General features: G+C 39.1%; 1 protein-coding gene across 1 annotated transcript in view; it reads right to left on the bottom strand.

Moving 5' to 3' along the window:
* Positions 1-20,505, bottom strand: part of VAV3 (vav guanine nucleotide exchange factor 3) — a 414,102-nt gene that overhangs the window by 203,087 nt on the left and 190,510 nt on the right. The window contains exons 4-9 of the mRNA XM_065907662.1: positions 19,663-19,728; positions 14,170-14,278; positions 11,216-11,308; positions 8,596-8,664; positions 5,643-5,746; positions 3,929-4,028 (exon numbers count right to left, since the gene is read on the bottom strand). Coding sequence (XP_065763734.1) covers positions 3,929-4,028; positions 5,643-5,746; positions 8,596-8,664; positions 11,216-11,308; positions 14,170-14,278; positions 19,663-19,728 — 541 coding nt within the window. The remainder of the gene's footprint in view (positions 1-3,928; positions 4,029-5,642; positions 5,747-8,595; positions 8,665-11,215; positions 11,309-14,169; positions 14,279-19,662; positions 19,729-20,505) is intronic.

Raw genomic sequence — 20,505 nt, 5'->3', positions numbered from 1 at the left:
ACGCTGAACTGGATGAAGCACTAGCTGGAATCAAGATTGCCGGGAGAAATATCAATAACCTCAGATATGCAGATGACACCACCCTTATGGCAGAAAGCAAAGAAGAACTAAACAGCCTCTTGATTAAAGTGAAAGAGGAGACTGAAAAAGTTGGTTTAAAATTCAACATTTAGAAAACTAAGATCATGGCATCTGGTCCCTCACTTCATAGCAAATTAATGGGGAAACAATAGAAATGGTGACAGACTTATTTTTTTGGGCTCCAGCATCACTGCAGAAGTTTACTGCAGCCATGAAATTAAAAGATGTTTGCTCCTTGGAAGAAAAAATATCACCAACCTAGGCAGCTTATTAAAAAGCAGAGACACTACTTTGCCAACAGAGGTCCATCTAGTCAAATCTATGGTTTTACCAGTAGTCATGTATGGATGTGACAGTTGGACTATAAAGAAAGCTGAAGCACCCGAAGAATTGATGCTTTTGACCTGTGCTATTGGAGAAGACTCTTAAGAGTCCCCTGGACTGCAAGGAGATCCAACCAGTCCATCCTAAAGGAAAGCAGTCCTGAATATTCATTGGAAGAACAGATGCTGAAGCTGAAATTCCAATATTTTGACCACCTGATGCGAAGAACTGACTCATTTGAAAAGACCTTGATGCTGGGAAAGATTGAAGGTGGGAGAAGTGGATGACAGAGGATGAGATGGTTTGATGGCATCACCGACTCAATGGACATGAGTTTGAGTACCTCTGGGAGTTGGCAATGGACAGGGAGGCCTGGCATGCTGCAGTCCATGGGTTCGCAAAGAGTCAGACACAACTGAGTGACTAAACTTAATATATTTTTATACCTCTTAAGAATTTGTTAGTTGAAATGAATGAAATGGAATGACTAACTCAAAAAATTTGCTAAAATATAAACCCACTACTGAAATCAAAGTTTTTAAAGCCTCCAGAATTATTTTTTTAATCTCACACTCTACTTTTTTAAAAGTTTACTGAAAAGTAGTATTAACTGGTTCACTCTTTTGATGTTAACTACAACTTTGAGGAGAGTACTCTGTAGTGTCAAAGTCTAAATTTAAATCAAGTTTGACAACTCTTGGCTGTATGACCTTGAATGGGTTGATTTTCTGATTTTACTGTTGCTCACATATTCATGATTTCATTCAAAAAAAAAAAAAAAAAAACCAACAAGGTACCATGAAAATATTTTTATTTGTGAGCAACCTAGTAAGTCCAAAATCCTCAGACAATTACATAACCAAGACCAAGGAATTTTCCAGTTCATGGAAGGAGTTGTATTCAAGAAAATACTCCCCTGTTTCCATTTTGCCCATACTTAGCTTTTCCAGAACATGGAAGATATATTATCAGGACTATAGAAACAAATACCATTAGCTCCAATGACCATATTGAGTTAGTGAGTGTTTGACTAGAGCTCTCAGGCAAGAACTGGGGACACATTCTGACATGTTAGCTTATGTCTTGTAAATTGCTGCGGTTCACTGGCTGGATAACTATTTCAACTGATTTCTTGCTTCCATAGCTTGTAGCACGTTCTGGATCATGGGTCTCAACTAGGAGGTCAAACTGCTAATATTACTGTAATGAATAGGTCTCATTTTGCCAGCTGCATTTTAAGTTCCTCGGAAACTGAAGTTGTATCTTACACGTGTTATGTTATGCCATCTTAACACAGTATTAAGAACAAAAATGTTATACATTTAAAACTCACTTTATGTATGGAAATCAGTTTAAAACTTTTGGAGTAAAATTAATTCAAGTTCTAAGTTATAGGCTCAAGAAGTAAAGAATCTAACACTGCTGGCATTAACTACAGTCGGGGGGCTGAGATCTCCTAAAGGTAAAATGCTCATTAGTATTGAAAGTAAATAAAGTGTAGAAATGATTCTTCCACAACATCCAGTCAAGCGCTTAGCCTCAACTCTTAACCCTAATTGAAAAGAAATTGGAATAGTGGTGAGCCACCTTTTAGAGCAAGGTAAAGGGACTCCATTACCCTTTACCCCATGTTACTGTGGTTCTACATTAAGGGTGAAAAAAAGCAGAAATCGTCAAGAATGAAAATAACCACAAAACAGAAGACATGAGGGAGGCAGGAAGAAACCAACTATAAGGCAGCTTTCCCTCTCCCATGCTGGGACTTGCAGAAGACAGTTTTAGCAAAGACTATGTTTTGAAGGTTTATAGTATTTGATTAAATATTTCCAAATCAGGCCCATGGTTAGAAATAGGGACATTTCAGCTGGAGAACAGACAACCAGCATCACCTCACACTCAGCCTTCAAACTCAGTCTGAGGGTCTCTCTTTCCCTAAGATTTACGATGACTACAGAAACTATAACTCTAGAGACTGAAGGTGTGCTTATTGGGCAGGATTTTGACAGTGACTCTGAAAAGAAGGGGGAGTAACATTCAAAAATAATGTTGAGAATATAATGAAGGTTTGATTGACCACTTGCTGACTCTTCTCTTGAACGAGAATTATGTATCTTTATTTTAAAAATACTGCCTTACTGGTAGCTTTATTAGGTAATCACTGTGTAAGCTGTAAAGTTTTAACTTGAGTCGTATTTTAATTTGACTCAAGATGTCCTACAGTTTTGAACTTAGGAGGCTCAGTTCTCTAAAGAGGAGCAGAAGCCCTTTCAGCAAATAAGGTGGTAAGGATGTCATTCAGTGGTGACTCAAATCATCTCCAGACACAAGATCCACATCATCAAGGGATTGTAAGAGGTAAGAAAGAAGGATCTATAATATAAAATTAGTACAGTTACTTGGTAGCCTGTTGATGTGCAAACTTTCTCACGAATAGTTCCCCTTTGTGGGAATTATGAGTTAGGAAATCAGACCAGATATGCTCAACAGTGAAGGGGCTCTATCTGAAAATCCCCTACCTATTTTTCCTTGTTTATCACCTGACCTTGTGGTGAAGCCCAACAATCAAAAGCAAGCAGGGTATAAGAAGGCCAACCAAGCCACCCACAGTCACCTAAGAGTGGATTATACATCTCTACCTGAACTTTAAGAAGATCCAAACATATGGATAATGTATCTGAAATGAAAATTCATATAACACACAAATAATCATTTTTCAAAAGTTTTTTTAAAGTACAAACTCTTCTTATGGGAGAAAAAAAGATGTACAAAAAAAAAAAAATGACAACACAGTTTCCAGACTTATTTTCCATTGTCACCAGGTGCTTTGCTCATACTAATCTACTTGCCATTTCTCAACCTTTCCTGACTCTTCTGGTCAAGACATACCAATTCTTACAGAATTCCCTACAAGGAATCTCATCTATCAAGACCTACCCCATTCTTTAGTGACCTAACTCAAATGCCACCTCTTTAGATAAATCTTCTATAGTCTAACCATACTGAAGTAATTACCCAGTCTTACTCATGGAGCCCTGGCAAAGAACGCTTACTACTTAATCTCATCATATGTGTATGTATCTTGTCTTACTTCTTATGGGCAATATCCATGCCCTTTTTATACATCTGCCCCTAAATATCTTATATTTGTAATAAACAATTTAAATCTCTGTATAGATTATCTCACATATATCTTACTCATCCTGTACCTTTTACTTCCCTGGGTAAATTACTCATAATCTCTCTGAACCTTGGCTTTCTTATCCATAAAATAAGAAAATTAATTGCATGTATTTGACAAAGTCATGGGGGCCTAATGAGATAATCCATGTAAAAAGGCCATAAATCTTCTATTTTACTACTGTTATTATTACTGCCACATTATTAGTTTAGAGGGCTATCTAATATTTTATGAAATCACACTTAGAATTCATGGAAATTTACAGTTGCATTGATCATGAGAAGAAAATTATTATTTTAGTTTATATTACTCTATGACACATACAAACAAAAAATAAACAGGCACCTCTAATTTCAGTTTGACATCTTCTTTTGTCTTAGAAATGTAGTCCAAACTAGAGATGGCCGACTCTACTCCACTGCAGTACTGCCCGTAAATAACCAACCTGAAAGGAAAAGAGAAAGAAAGCTGAGGACAAAAAGGCAAGATTAAAGTAGAAGAGGAAATCCATCTACTTAAATCCACAGTTAGATATAACCAAAGCAAATCTCACTCATCCTGCACTTCTTACTTTCTAGGTAACCCTGGACAGATTACTCAGAACCTCAGTTTTCTCGTTTCTTTGAACACACTTAGAGTATTCTTACCTGGAAAATCCTATGGACAGATGAGCCTGCGGGCTAAATCCATGGGGTCACAAAGAGTCAGACACAACTTATCGAATGAGCACATGCACACTTACAGTCCCAGAATTAGGGTCACTCATGTTTATGGTATTAAAACTGACTATTTTTAATTTCCAAATTTGAATGGAATTGATTCCATGTACATTTTTATAGCAGGCAGATTTTACAGTCAAACTTAATGACTGCTAATATTGTTGGAGTGGGCTTCCCAGGTGGTGCTAGTGGTAAAGAAACCGCCTGCCAATGCAGGAGACACAAGAGACTCAGGTTCTATCCCTGGTCAGGAAGATCTCCTGGAGTAGCAAATGGGGATCCACTCCAGTATTCCTGTCTGGAGAATTCCATGGACAGAGGAGCCTGGAGGGCTACAGTCCATGGGGTTGCAAAGAGTCGGACACTTAGCATGCACACACACACATTGTTGGAGTACATATATACATCAAAAATAAAATTAAAATTTCTGTTCAAGTTTCTATTAAAGATCAATGTTTACACTGTTTATACTCACTCAGGAACAGTTTTATTTTCTATTACAATTTCACTGTAATCACTAGTTACAACTCCACTCATTAATAAACTTCCTATTCCTTCCCACTTTTTAATTAAGAAAAATACATTATCTGAAAAGTGGGAATGAGAGGCCTGAGCTGTGCTGGATAGGAGATCATTCATACTGCATGGGGTCTGAGTCTACTTCAGGAAGGGTATCTCTGGAGTGACACTAATTTTTGCAGAGTCTGGTTAATTTATTGTTTCTTGTAGCTCTCTGGTGGAAAAAATACTATTACATTAATATTTATCTAATGTGGACGCAAAGCAATTAATTAGGCACTTCTGGGTACTATGAACTATAGGGCTTGATTTAAAAAGAGAGTGCTATATTTTAAGCAAAATTCCTTGCTACTTCTAATTCATGTGAATTGTTCAGAAGATTTTTTTCAAACTCCGAAAGAGAAATTGACTTTCCCTGTGAATCTAATCCTCCAAAATAGAGAATTATAAGCTATTAGAGTTGGAAAAAGCAGTAAGTACCAACTAGTGTACCCCTAACATTTACAGACAAAGAAAAGGAGGCTCGGAGAGTTAAGAAGACCTCCTGAAGTCTATGTATAGGACTCAAGAGTGATAGGTCTGTACAAGAACCTACACTTTCTGGTTTTCAGGGCAAAACTTGAACTCTTTTTTTTTTCTTTTTTCCTGGTATATATATAGAGAGCTCAACCACCATCCTGAGATTAACTGTCCCATGTTCTAATTACTTCCCAAGTAGTATCTTAATGAACCGTATTTACAGCTATTTATGAGAAATTTTAATACTAACCCTCACTGTAATTACAAACTAATAGCCACGAAGTTTAAAACCCAAAAGTTACCTTTCCTTGTAGTTAATGAAAACTTGATACAAGTTCTGGTCATTTTTATTCACAATGGAATCATGAATCTCTTGCATTAGGTTCCGATGAACTTTCACAAGTTCCTTAGAAAAGAAAACAATGGCAAGAGAAATTAGGAATCAGAACAACAACAACAAAAAAAAAACCATCACCTGGAGCTCAGCATCCCTATTGTTGCCAGACTTGCCATTTAAGGATATGCTGAATGCCCTCAATATATAAACCTGCTCCCATCAGTAAAAAAGAGGAAGAGGAGGAGGGAAAGAAAGGGGAGGGGAAGGAGAGAAGAGAAAGAAAAGAGAAGGGGAAGGGGAAAGGAAAGGAGGGGAGGAGAAGAGGAGAGGGGAAGGGAGGGAGAGAGGCCATGTACATGGAAATGGCCATTTCAGATCTGACTCAAAATGTCAGTATCCTGTGGAAAGAGAAATTATCTCACTAGTTATTAAAGGGTAATTTATTCCTTGTACAAAAATATGTACAGTTCATTTTCATTTTATAATCACTTTAAATCTTTAAATAAAACTACCCAAATGCATAATGTTTTATTGACAGGATAAAGTAATGATTCATGTCCTTGGGACATGAACATGTAGATTTGTACTTGGGTCCATTAGTGGTGTCCTGGAGCTGCGCTAACAATCATCAGACTAAATTACTTGAAACCAGACAACTAATGGCATAAATAAGCAGCAAATAAATTGTAGTAGGCTGTTTAATAGGGCAACTCAAAACTCAAGGATTTCACATTTTTCCTGATAAGCAAGTCATTTTCAGTCAGACGGTAAAACACATACCACAGCTGGGAACGACGAGACTCAAGTCAAAGTGTCAATTCTCCTACTAACTCTTCCCCTGTGCCTTGCAGCGTACATGGACTGCGGGCGTACCTGTCCTCGGCAGGTGTAAGTAAAACACAAATATGTTGGCCCTATCACTATTTTTTTCCTCTATCACATTTTTTTTTTCTCTATCACTTTTTTGAGGAGCATGGAAAAGCCATTAGAGTGAGGACTGTCAAACAGGTCCTAAATTACGGTGACCATATATAACTGGTTTGATACTTATCTTCCTAGAATGTGTGGCTTTTTTTTTTCAATTTGTTTTTTATTGAAGTATAGTTGATTTACAATGTTGTGTTAGTTTTAGGTATACAGCACAGTGATTCAGTTATACACACACACACACACACACACATATTCTTTTTCAGATTCTTTTCCCTTACGGATTATCCCAAAATATTGAATATAGTTCTCTGTGCTATACAGTAGGTCCTTGTTGGTTATCTGTTTTCTTTTTATTTTTAATTTATTTATTTTAGTTGGAGGCTAATTACTTTACAATATTGTAGTGGTTTTGTCATATATTGACATGAATCAGCCATGGGTGTACATGTATTCTCCATCCTGAACCCCCCTCCCACCTCCCTCCCCATCCCATCCCTCTGGGTCATCCCAGTGCACCAGCCCTGAGCACCCTGTCTCATGCATTGAACCTGGACTGGCGATCTGTTTCACATATGATAATATACATGTTTCGATGCTATTCTCTCAGATCATCCCACCCTCGCCTTCTCCCACAGAGTTCAAAAGACTATTTTATACATTTGTGTCTTTTTTGCTGTCTCACATATAGGATTATTGTTACCATCTTTCTAAATTCCATATATATGTGTTAGTATACTGTATTGGTGATTTTCTTTCTGGCTTACTTCACTCTGTATAATAGGCTCCAGTTTCATCCACTTCATTAGAATGGATTCAAATATATTCTTTTTAATGGCTGAGTAATATTCCATTGTGTATATGTACCACAGCTTTCTTATCCATTCGTCTGCTGGTGGACATCTATGTTGCTTCCATGTCCTGGCTATTATAAACAGTGCTGTGATGAACACTGGGGTACATGTGTCTCTTTCAATTCTGGTTTCCTCGGTGTGTATGCTCAGCAGTGGGACTGCTGGGTCATATGGCAGTTCTATTTCCCGATTTTTAAGGAATATCCTGTGTGACTTGTTTTATGCTAAACATTCATTTGATAATTGTGAGTTTTTTCTTCCTTCTGTTATAAATCAATAAGAATGTCTTCATTTGGTCATCATCAGGGAACAAGGACAACATGCCACAGGTCGTCAATTCATGCACAGCAACACTAAATATAAAGGAACCATAATAGTAGGGACCTCACAGGTGACACAAGCAAGCCTGTACATCAAAGCTTATATATGGTATATAAAAGCTATATGTTAAAACCGAGGCCAATTCCAGGGGACTAAGAAGTTGAATCTTGCCTAGCAAGATTGTACACAGTATTGCACTTGGTTTGCTTCTAGGGTTCTTAGTAAATATTCTTTTAGGATTATAAGGTACCCTGAAATTTGTAATGACTGTATAAATGTGAAGAAAAGTTCTTCACATCTTATCATTAAAATAGATAGTTTTATCAGAAGCAAACAGTGTATTTCAGAAATGGAAGTTTATTATGTTTTAATCAGAAACAAAAAACACCAAAAAGCAGAGAACAGGGAACTGTAGGAATGGGAGTAAGTAGAGGAGAGGATGAAGCCAGGACAGTGTCTGTAAGATGGGGTCGAGAACAAGATGGGGCTGGAGAACAAGACAGCAAGGAGCGGGGCAGAAGGGAACTCCCATGAGACACAGAGACTGTAACACCAGGGATTAACTGGGGCTGCCTTGTCATGACAAACAATTAAGTACATGCGTCTTATCCATTTGTGTCCAGCATACATTTTGATTGGTTTTTGGTTGACAGTATGACATGGCAGTTATCTCCAGAAAATAAGACTATAAGAACTCAGGAGGCAGAAAATTGGGTTAAATTTCTTGGAGAATATAATGTTCAAGTAGAGAACCAAATAAGTAAATAAAGATTTTATAGAAGTGTGGCTCAATTTTTACTAGCGATTTTTACTTACAGGAATGTTGATGAATACTGAATCAAATTCTGCTGCTGTCAGAAATCTTTTCAATGGTGCCATGAAATACTACCAGGAGAGAAGAGAGGGGTAATAATTAATCACAACTTATCCTAATCCATATGACAGTTTTTCATCAAGGAGCAATAAATATTTATCGAAAATTAATCAGTTTTATGAATACCAAGAAAAAAGCAGAAACTATTTTCTCTGTCATAAAGATTCAATACTTGAACAGAGATATAAGACATAAATACAGGTTAATAGATTTAAAATATGAAATTAAAGATTTGGCCTATAAATGCTTCTAAAATTAAGAAAAGGGGAAAAAAAGAGAGAGAGAGAATGCCATTGGCTGAATTGGCAAACAATGGCAACATTTTGGAGATATATTTAAGGATTAATATAAAATACCCCTCACATGCTTTGTGGAAATTCTAGATCTTTGAGATAAATAATCTGCTTATGCAATTTAGGGATCACTCCCTTTCATTCCTTGAGAATTCTAGTTCCTGGCCTATCATATCTCTGGTCCATTACTACCCCATCTTTCTTATTGACCATTTCAGTAACTATGTAGATGATCCTTCCAATATCCTGGCCTCTTATTTCCTTGAACTCCAACAATCTATGCCCCATTCTAGCTGAGCTCCTCTTGTGATCACAGCCCAAGACCCTGTCATTACCAACTACTGCATATGCTCCAGAGAATTAATTTGAAGCAAGCAACTCTCTGACCTCTACCCCCCTACCTTTACAGCTCTTCCTCCAAAGACTTCTCCAACGTACTGGGCTGCCCATCCCCTGATCATCCCACAGTCCCTCATAGCCTCACTTCCCTTCTTACCCAGTGTACATTCCACTAGCCATCATCAGAATCACTGCCCTGCAAATACCCTTACTCTCTCTTCTTTTTTTCTGGAAAAATGAAAAGCTGGTTAAATCTAGCTTTCCATATATTTTGTGCCTGTACCTAAGAAGTTAAACAGAAGCTATATTGATAGCTAGTTCAAAAAATAATCACAGAACTCAACTGAACCTTCACACTATATAATCCCAGTACATTTACCCTCTCATTGTCTTAAACAACTCTTTCACACCTTCATCTATTTTTTTAAACTTGAAAAACTGTCTGCTGGTTCTCATTCTCCTAGCCTCCCAATGTGGAAGTCACCAGAAGTGATCTTAAACCTCTTCTCTATCAGCATTTATTTCCTTGGTGGTTTCGTCTAGTGCCAAGGCCTTAAACACCACTGCATAATGATAAAGGCCCAATTTATACATCAATTCAACTTTTCCACCAAATGTCAGACACATATATCTAACTTCCTCCTCAACACATCCCGATGGAAGCTAATAGGTATTGCAAATTTAGCAGGTCCCAGCAGATTCATGATCACACACCTATCCTTTCCCATCTCAGTCACCATTGTCATAAAAACCTAGTGTTCTTGATTGCTCTTGTCCACACATCCTTTACCTAATTCATCATCAAATCCACTAGGCTCTACTTTCAAAGCTTATTCAGAATCTGACTACTCTCTACCACCTTTACCAATACTATCACTTTCTGTCAACTTTATTACTGCAACGTTCTTCTAATACTTTCCCCCATTTCCACCCTTGCCTGACAAGAGTCAGAATGAGCTGTTAAAAACTTACATCAGATCCCATAACTCTTGCTACTCACAACACTTCAGCTTTGAGCCAGGTGTTCCCACATGCCCCCCGTGCCTCGGGGGCTCCCCAGCTTCCCATCTCACTCTCCCCTGCACACGGTCTGCCTCAGCCTCCCGGCCTGCTCTCTTCCTTGAAGCGCACTGAACGCTGTCCCACGTGAGGGCCCTTCTCCCAGGGATCGTCCGCTCTGGGATATTCACATGGCTCACTCCTCAATTCACTCAGCTGTCTGCTTACATACGACCTGACCATAGAGGCTTTTCGTTACCACTCTACATAAGATAACACCAGCTTCCCCCATCACTCACTATCCCCCTCCTCTGCCTTATTTTTCTTCAGAGGACTTATCACCACCTGACATATTTACTTGCTTAGATTATAAACCCTCCCATGAGAGTCAGGAGAATTATCGAGTTTAGTTGTGTTGGTGGCTATACCCTCAGTCCCTAAATTAGGGCCATTCAGACACTAAGAAATCAATAAATCGTTGTGGGATTGTGGGATGAATAAATCTGCTTTGAGATCTTTAAATCCAAAATTATACTGAATATCAGAATACACAGACACTGCAGAAACATTGAGCCTAATGCATTAACTATACAAGGCAGTACAGCAAGTGCCTGACATACAAATGAGTTCCATTCTGAAGGCGCATGAGTACATTCAAGTTCAACAGTTAGTCTAGGTACCCACTTAACATAATCAACTATATAGTACTTTACTGGAACAGGTTTATAATACCTTTCACACAAATAATATACACATTAAAAAAAAACAAAAAATATTTTTAATCTTATAGTACAGAACCTCAAAAAGTACAGTTCAATAGCTGGCATATAGGGACTGTCACATACATTCACATCTTTGAAAGTTCACAACATGAAGGTTCATATGTAGGTGACTTACTGTGTGTGAAAATGGAGAATACCTAATGACTTACTTTTTCTATTGACTCCAGGGTTTCCGTATATTTTTCTTCTGTCTGCTTAATTTCTGCTAGGCAGCAACTTCGTATATCATTTTCTGGACATTTCTACAATTAGATTTTTCAAATTAAAATTATTTAATCAAATTCATATATTAATCTCTTCAGTAGAAGATAGAAATAAAAATTATTTCATTTTTAATTATTCCGTTCTAACATCATGATTTCTTTTTTGTTTGTTTCTGTTCTTTTGTTTTGTTTTGGCCATGCTGCATAGCTTATGGGATCTTAATTCTCTGATCATGGATGGAACCCATACACCCTGTAGTGGAAGCATGGAGTTCTAACCACTGGACCACCAGGGAATTCCCAGGCCTTCCATTCTAATAACACAAATAACTTAAAGATACATTGAACTGCATTTGTGAAGGATCTTTGCTTTTAAAGGGTTTCTCTGGTGGCTCAGATGATAAAGAACCTGCCTGCAATGCAGGAGACACAGCTTCAATCTCTGGGTCAGGAAGATCCCCTGGAGGAAGGGCATGGCAACCCACTCCAGTATTCTTGCCTGGAAAATTACATGGACAGAGGAGCCTGACGGGCTGCGTGGTGTCACAAAATGTTGGACACGGCTGAATGACTAACACACTTTGCTTTTCAAAAAAAATGTGAACAATGTAAACACAAAAGTTTGAGATAATTAAAAATATACTATGAGTATAGTCTCTTTAAACTGAAGCATCTATTTTATTATAAATGTAACTCAATCTGGAAACATTATGAATGGTCTAATACCATCTTCTTAATGTACAGCATACAAGTGCTATAGAAATAACTGCAAAAAATCATAAAAGGATATTTGATAAGTAAAAAAAAATCTTAAAATATTTTTTCAAGAGTTAACATCTTGATGTTTGGTTTTTACTAAGTGTTTAAGACTACAGGCAGAAGAACATGGTAAGAAGACCAAAGGTTTGGGGACCAGATAGAATTGGGTTCAAGGACCAGTTTTACTGTCATTTAGCTTGTCATTGTGAAGAAGTTACCTAATTTCTCTGTCTCAATCTTCTCATCTATAAAACAAAATTACAGTACCCAGCCCAAGGATCTGTAAATGAGATAATCCATGTGGCGTGCCTAACACCCTGAGGAGGGCACTAGAAGTGCCCTATGCTTTCTGTCATCATCACTGCTCACCCTGGGCCACACGATGCCTCCCAGCATCGTCAGCTCAGTGAAGACAGTCCTTGGGAAAGACAGTGAAGAATCTGCTGGTGCCCAAAGCAGCTGATAGTTTAAGGGGGCACAGACAATACTTTGTCACCTAAAACACTTAAAATGCTGCCACAGGTGTCCAATCAGCTGGTGCAGCAAGTTAAAGCACACATTTATGACATTTACCAAACACAGGCCAGCCAACCTGTTTTCATCCCACAGAAGCTGCTGCTCCCTGCCTGGGCATCAGACAACTTGCCAGCCTTTTATTAAATGCAAGAGGTCAAAGAGAGCTGGGAGAATTCATCAAAGTACTGAAGAAACCTAAACTATACCTAGCTCACGAAGAAAGGCTTTTGTGTAAAAAAAAGACTATGTTAATAGAAGTTTAAGCAACTGTCTTTTTTCTTTTCTATTTCAAATTACAAATGAGAAAATCATTGAAAGTAATTCTGAATGCTTTACATATTTTCATGCAGATAGTTTTGTGGGCTCATCTTGACTATGGTAATATCTGAAACTAGGTTTATAAAATAGCAAAAAAAAAATGCTAGGAGACCTATAATGAAACAAAAGAAAGGAAAATACCTTATATCAACTCCTAACAAATAGGAAGAAATATTCTTTAACATATATTTTATGCCCCATCAAATTTAAAGTAGATTTATCTGGTTCGTAAGAGATTTCCTTTCGTAACAGTATAATTTTATGATTCCCTGAAATTATGCTCTATTGCCACTCTGCTTTATTTAGCTGGGTGGCACGCCCTTTACCTCTCAGACTTGATTTTTCTACTAATAAAATGAAAGGATTAGACCAGAGATTCCCTATGGATGTTCTGAACTGCACAATGTCAGACTTTGTGCACTTCAGTTGTGTCCAACACTTTGCAACTCTACAGACTATAGCCCACCAGGCTCCTCTGTCCATGGGATTCTCCAGGCAACAATGCTGGAGTGGGTTGCCACGCCCTTCTCCAGGGCATCTTACAGACCCAGGGATTAAACTCGCATCTCTTGTGTCTACTGCTTGGGCAGACAGGTTCTTTACCACTAGCATAACATGGGAAGCCCAACATCATGTTCCTATGCCTCCAAATGCAACAGTTTGTCATGGTTATACAGTTATACATAAAAAGGGATGGCTCTGATGGTAAAGCATCTGCCTGTAATGTGGGAGACGTGGATTCAATCGCTAGGTCAGGAAGATCCCCTGGAGAAGGGAATGGCTACTCACTCCAGTATTCCTGCCTGGAGAATTCCATGGACAGAGGAGCCTGACAGGCTACATTCCATGGGGTCACAAAGAGTCTGACATGACTGAGTAACTAACACGTTTCAAACATAAAAAAGAAAACAAAAAATGACTCCAGCAGAAGTTACCTAAATAATTTTAACTATTATATTAATTACAATCATTTCATTACAATTGCAATTAATATACTTATTACATGAATGTTACTTTATTTAATTAATTATAATTATATTAGTTAGCCATTCAAATAATCACTTTCCTAGTAAAATAATTCAGACTAACAAGTCATGTTTATACAGTTAAAAGCAAGATAAAAAAACAAAAGGAGACTCGAGCAGAAATGAAACAACTAATTATAACTACTGTATGTATTATAATGTTAATTATAGCATAAATATTGTATTAATGATAATTATTATATTAATTAGTCCTTCAAGTAATCACTTTCCTTATAAAATACTCAGTCACTTAGAAACGTCCTAGCCAGGTCTGAGTCCTACCGACTGCTGAGCTTCCTCCGCCTTCATCAGGTCCTCGTACACCTCGCCACCTTCATCCTCCCCATACACACAGTCATACAGACCCTCTTCATCTTCCACGTGGGTTTCACTGAAACAAAGGGTATGACATAAAAGTCATTTCTATCATGCAGTAAACACAATAGTGAGAAACAGGTTACTGGCTTTTAGCAGAAAATCCAGATCAACTAGAGTGGAACGCATGAAAGGTTCACATTCCAGCTCTGTCCCTCCTGGTAAGAACGATGACAAACAATAGAATCCGACAGTGACAGTGGTGAGCTAACACTCACTGGGCATTTACTGCATCACTCTGCATGGATTACCCTCGTTTGCCCAGGCCCAGCATTTACTGTGTTAACAGGTAGGCATGTTGTTTGGTCAGTCATAGTGACAAGGATTTTGAGAGAGAAAAAGATTCTTTGACTTGCCCAGAATGACACAGCCCATCCAAGGGCAAAGCCAGGATTTAAAATTCAGCTACCTTATACTCTGAGTATTTTAACTGCTCTATTATCGTTCTTGTTGTTCAGTTGTTAAGTCGTATCCGACTCTGTGGATCCATGGACTGCAGCACACCGGGTTCCTCTGTCCTCCACGATCTCCCAGAATTTGCTCAAATTCATGTCCACTTAGTGGGTGATGCTATCTAACTATCCTCCTCTCTTCCTGCTCTATTTCACTGCCTCCCACTGTTCATATGTCAAGGCCTCATGGGAATTCCCTGGTGGTCCAGTGGTTAGGACCAGGAATTTCCACCGCCCTGGCCCCAGATTCACTTCCTGGTTGGGATATTAAGATCTCACATGCCTTGGCCAAAAAAAATAAAAGTGTCAGTTTCATCATCTGTATGAAAGGATATATACTATGGAGAAGACAGAGGAGTTGGGAAGCAGTTACTATTTATAAATAATCTTTTAAAAGCATTAATTTCTGTTGATTATAATCATCAGTATCTAGTGCAATAGTTTTCAAACCATGTTCCTTCAAGGCCACTCAAAGGATACCCATAGGTTCCCTTTGAGTCAGATTCCTTTTTTATCTGTTTTATTTGTATTTTGCTTAAAGAAAAGGTCCCAAGGCCACAAGACACTTTTAAAAGCCTTTTAAATTCTTCTGCTAGTCTCCCAGCAATGGCAAATAATCTCTATTTTTAAAGCTTCCATGAATGCTTCCACAGTGACTGATTGATGTATCGTCCCTAAACTCTTCATGTGAGACAGTAAACCTGTTCAGTCAAAGTAGAAACAGCCGTTTCTACCTATCACCCATTCTATCACTACTCCTTGAGTTTTTCCTTTCTGTTCAAGAGTTCCATAAATAGCTTCTACTAACAACTAATGTCAAAGAACTGAGATTAATAAATTAAGGTGTGTTAGAAAGAAGCATTAACCTCTCAGAAAAGAAATTCCACTCTTCCAATACTGCCAGCCCTTAGCATTTCTCTTGAGCCTGTGCAGATAGAACATTATAAATTGATATGTACAAAAATAAAAACATTGTAAGTATAAATGTCACTTTGCAACTCGGAGCATTTTTCAAAGTAGGGGCAATCACAAGGTTGTCTATGTTTGTCAGGAAGAGTTATTTGGAGGTATTTGACAGAAAGAAACTGTCAAACACCCAGAAGAAAGACAGGTGCCTTAAGGGAGAGCAATCTAGTGGTAAGAGAAGCTACAGAGAACGCTGCTCTAAGAAAACTCAATCCAAGATGACTTGTCCTCCTGTCTACCCACCTACCTGATTTTTACTAAGAACCTACTGATTGCCAGATGCAGAAGAATGCCTAGATCCAGAAGATCCAAGGGCTCTCCCATACTCTAATGTGGAAAACAGCACAGAAACACAGAATTCTATGATGCAGAGGAAAGAGTAAGCAATACTCTGACTAGGGAAGTAAGGGAAGGCTTCACAGAAGATATTACATCCGAACTGGATCTGCAGTGTATTTATTTAGCCAACATGTATGTGGTGAATAAATACCATGTTCCAGGAGATATAGCCGCAGATGAGGCAGGCACAGTTGCTGCCCTCAGGGATGACACATTGAATGAGGAAACGGGATGAGTATTCAGACAGAGGACACTAAGCTATGAGAAGGCAGGTAGGTGTGCAGAGTCTGGCAATGTGAAGGCTGGAGTCCCGTCTAGGAGAGTGAGGGGAGATCCAGAGAAGAAGAGCTGAACCAATCTGAGAAGAGCCTTGTCCTCTGTAAGCTGAACTTTACCTGGGCAACTGGGGACCACGGGGGGGTTATAGAGGGGTAATGTGGAGAGTGAAGAAGTCAGACAGGGAGATGTGGAGGGAGGTAATAAGCACCATAACTAGGGTAAAAAAGGTGAGGAGAACAACGTAGAGACTGTGTGAAGTACAACCAACCAGACTTGGGGATCAGCATGGATTAGGGGGAGGGAGGAAGGAGTGAAGGATGCTTCTCAGCTTTCTACTCTGGAAAACTAGGTACATGGTAGGTATTGGCATACTGAATTTCCATACTGAGGGGCTTAGGCAGGCAGCCTCCTCTGAGAACAGTGGGGCAGTTCAACTAGTTTGAGTACTTTCCATAACCCATCAAAGGATAAGAAGGTTTGATGAGGTCATGAAGGAACTGAGAATTTAAAAAAAGATAAAGAACTAGGTTCTATATCAAAGGGGATCCTGTTCAGAAGGAAGACAGGCTGTGAAATCCATTTCCTGCCTCAGACCCCCCAACTCGCCCTCCACCAAACAACAACAACAAAACAAAAAGCAAACAAACAAAAATGACATCATCTTGCTTAATTCTTGCTATCGACTATTTCCCACGAGAGCAGAGGCATATATGTACACATCCACACAGATTTTTCTCCAAGAATTGCAGGAGGGACACACATGCATCCACACACATTGCGACTGGGCTAGAACAGTTTGGGTTTTATTATTCAATCCCACAGTAAAACTGTTTCTTGCTAACAGTTTGGTCAATAACTTCTGATTTGCATAAAATGAAGAGGGGAGAGGAAGAAAGGAGCTGTGATTTTTCAAATGGTCAATAGATCAACAGCTATCCATATTAGCTTTCCTGTGTCCAGGCCATCAATATATGGTTATATCTGACACTCTGGTCACAAAGGCTGGAGGAGAAAGGACACTGTACAGTTTAGCCATCTCGCATGCTCTCCGCGCCATCCTGCATCAGCTTCTCTCCACATCAGGAGAGAATGTTTCCCCCTGCAGTGCAGAGCAGAGTAGACCACTGTTTGTTCCGGGGCCCTCCCTTCAGACAATTCACCCCCAAAGGTGACAGTGAAGTATGGGAAGCCACAGAGCTCACCACAAAGCCAAGACTGAAGATCAAGACCTTACGGCAAACTCAAATGCAAGCATCTGCAGGAAACACATGACATTTGGACCTCCAACTCCAGGTGGAGAGGTGAAACTGACTGCATCTCCCAGGGCAGCTAGGCTGGGGACCCAGGTTTTCTCCAAACTTGCATCTTCACAAATTCTGACATCAACAGAACAAGATGAGCAAGACTATAGGAATGAGTAAGTATAAGTGACAAATGCTGGAGGTTAAAAAATGTCATCATAGCACTGGAAATAATAATATTTTTTTAAGACTACAAAGAATTTAATTATATTACCAGTAATCTTATAGTCATTTGATGAAGACTATAGCCAATTCAATGAGACACTCAGTAATGACTTTACTGAAGATTAGTAAATTCTAGAAGATTTTAAATAGAATTAAGAAATCCTTCTTCTTTTTTTTCTTTTTTTTTTTTTTTTTTTTTTTCGGCTGTTCCAGGTCTAAGTTGCAGCATAACATGAGGGATCTAGTTTCCTGACCAGGCATCAAAACCAGGCCCCCTGAAATGGTAGCACAGAATCTTAACCACTGGACTGCCAGGGAAGTCCCAACAGGAAACTATTCTTGATGGACATTTGAAATATTAGATTTTGTGGCCCATCCATATGCAGCCTACTCCAGGAGGGCTGCTGGCCGGCCCTATGGCTCCTATCACAGAGCTCTCCAGCTGAAAGGTCTTGGAGGAACAAGGCAGGGTGCTTGTGGGAGTCAATGCAGTGAGCTAGAATGAGAACTGCATGGGTTCAAACCCAAAGACTACTATTTACTAGCAATACAATCTTTAGCAAGTTACTGAGCTTTCCAAGGCTCAGTTTTCTCATTTGTAAACTGTGGTGATACTACTAACAACTTCATAATGTGGTGTTACATGAGAGAGTGTGTGAAAACATGGTTAGCACAGGATCCTAGGAACTGATAGATGTCTCCTAATGGACAGCTCAAGCCTGAAATATCACTCCTGGAAGAGGTAGATGCTCAATGCAGCTTTGGCCTATTTATTCAGAAAACAGACATTTATGGAGGGCCTACTAGATACTAGACACCGTTTGAAGTGCTAGGAAAATAGCCAAGAACAAACTAAAGTCCCTGATCTCGTGAAGTTGGTCCTCCAATGAGGAGATGGACAGTACATGAAGCAAACCAAGACTACCTCAGGCAGAGGCAAGTGCCATCAAAACACAGGGCAAGGGAAGTGGGGTGACCATTTTAGGTCGGACAGTCAGGAAGGCTTCGCTGGGAGGGCCATCTGAGTGAAAACTTGAATGGGAGGGGTCAGCCACAAGGGCAGAATGCACAGCAAGTGTAGAAGTCCTAGAGTAAGAACAAGCTCCCTGTGCTGGGGTTATCAGGATGGATAAGTGGATGAATTTCCGTAGGACCTGAATCTCTCCTGGAGCAGAATCTATGTCTTATTACAATTCTCTGCAAACATACCTGATCTTTGGCATCAGCTCCCTGAGGGGTGAGGATCACGTTTCATATTTATTTGTAATCTGCACAAGTCACTCAATCAGCAGGAGATAATCAGCTGCAAAGACCTTTAGCCTCTCCTGACTATTTAACAATATGGCCCAAAAGGATTCTCTGTTCAGAATCAACACCATCTGATGAAACATCCCTGAATAACCCCCACCCACAATAATCTTGTCCGCCCTTGAACTTGCACAGCAAGCATTATCTGTCCTACAAGTCTAATGGTAGATTCTACTCCTTTCTCTGATTGTTTCTTATTTTTCTGATTCCAGGTTCGTCTACAATGCCTCTACAATGCCTCTACAATGCCTTTGAGAAACTTCCAAATGTTAACTTCATCACCATTTGTTTCTTTACTCTCCATAGAGACTCACACAATGCAAGATACACAAGAATTAAAAGTCACTTGAAGTACATTTTCTTTTTTTCTTTTTTTTTTTTTTAACAGCCGACTCACTTCATTGTGAAGTACATTTTCTTGTGAACATTTCCATCAGGAGTTTGAGGTTAATTCTTACATATCTTAATCACTAAGCCACGGTTCCCCTTTAGATAGCTATTTCAACACCTGTGGTTAAAATTCACAAAGGATGCAAAAATTGGCAGTGGCGTTAATTTTGCTGAAATTTTGCTGAAAATGCTCAACATACTCGATTAAATCTGGCAGGCCTTTGTAGATGTCATCATCATTAATGCTTTCTTCTGTCGGGAAGGGCCTAGGAGGGAGAGGAAAAAACAGTGAATGAGCAACAACGAGGCTGGACATTTACCACTCACTAAACACAAAAGTTGAGCTGCAGCCAAAGTGGTCAGGTCAGTCACCATGTTTCACATGACATCTGGGGTTTCTCCCAAAGTGTGGGACCCTGTGGCTGTGTCAGGGTCCCCCAGGAAGGCTGTGGCACCTGCTACCCCAAAACCCCTGCAGCAATCACTGCTGGTCACTACAGTCATGTGAGTAGATGTGCTAAGGTGTTCACCATTTCCCACCAGCCACACGTTTGCAGGCTCACCTCACCGCTCACTGCAGCTTCCCGGTTCAGAGTGGGCCCTTATCTTCCACATTGGCTCTTTGCACTTAGAGAATCTGACCTGACAAATAATTTGGTAACAATCCTCCAAGCATGACTCAGTTTACTAGTATCAATAAAAAAAATTAGAAGTAGAAAATGTCATGTCCTCTATATATGATCATTGACTCTGATATACTTTTTTACTCAGACCATAAATGATATGTCATATTTTTTTTATTTTCATCTATTGGACAAATGAGTCAAACAGACCTCAGGGAGAGTATGGTGTTTTCTTCGTCCTCTGGTCAAAGAAGATCACTTTAATTTATGCCCTTTTCCTAGCCATTGACTCCCCTGTTTGCCTCACACTTTGATCTTTGTTCATAACAACAACATAATGCCCTAAATTTACATCTAACAAAATCACAGTGATTATACTATGGTGCCAAAAAGTTTACCCTTTCTTTACATACAGCCAGC

This window comes from Muntiacus reevesi, chromosome 1, assembly GCF_963930625.1.
Source record: "Muntiacus reevesi chromosome 1, mMunRee1.1, whole genome shotgun sequence".
Lineage (NCBI taxonomy): Eukaryota > Metazoa > Chordata > Mammalia > Artiodactyla > Cervidae > Muntiacus > Muntiacus reevesi.
Note: the sequence above shows the minus strand (reverse complement) of the source record. Positions and strands in the feature narration are given on the sequence as shown.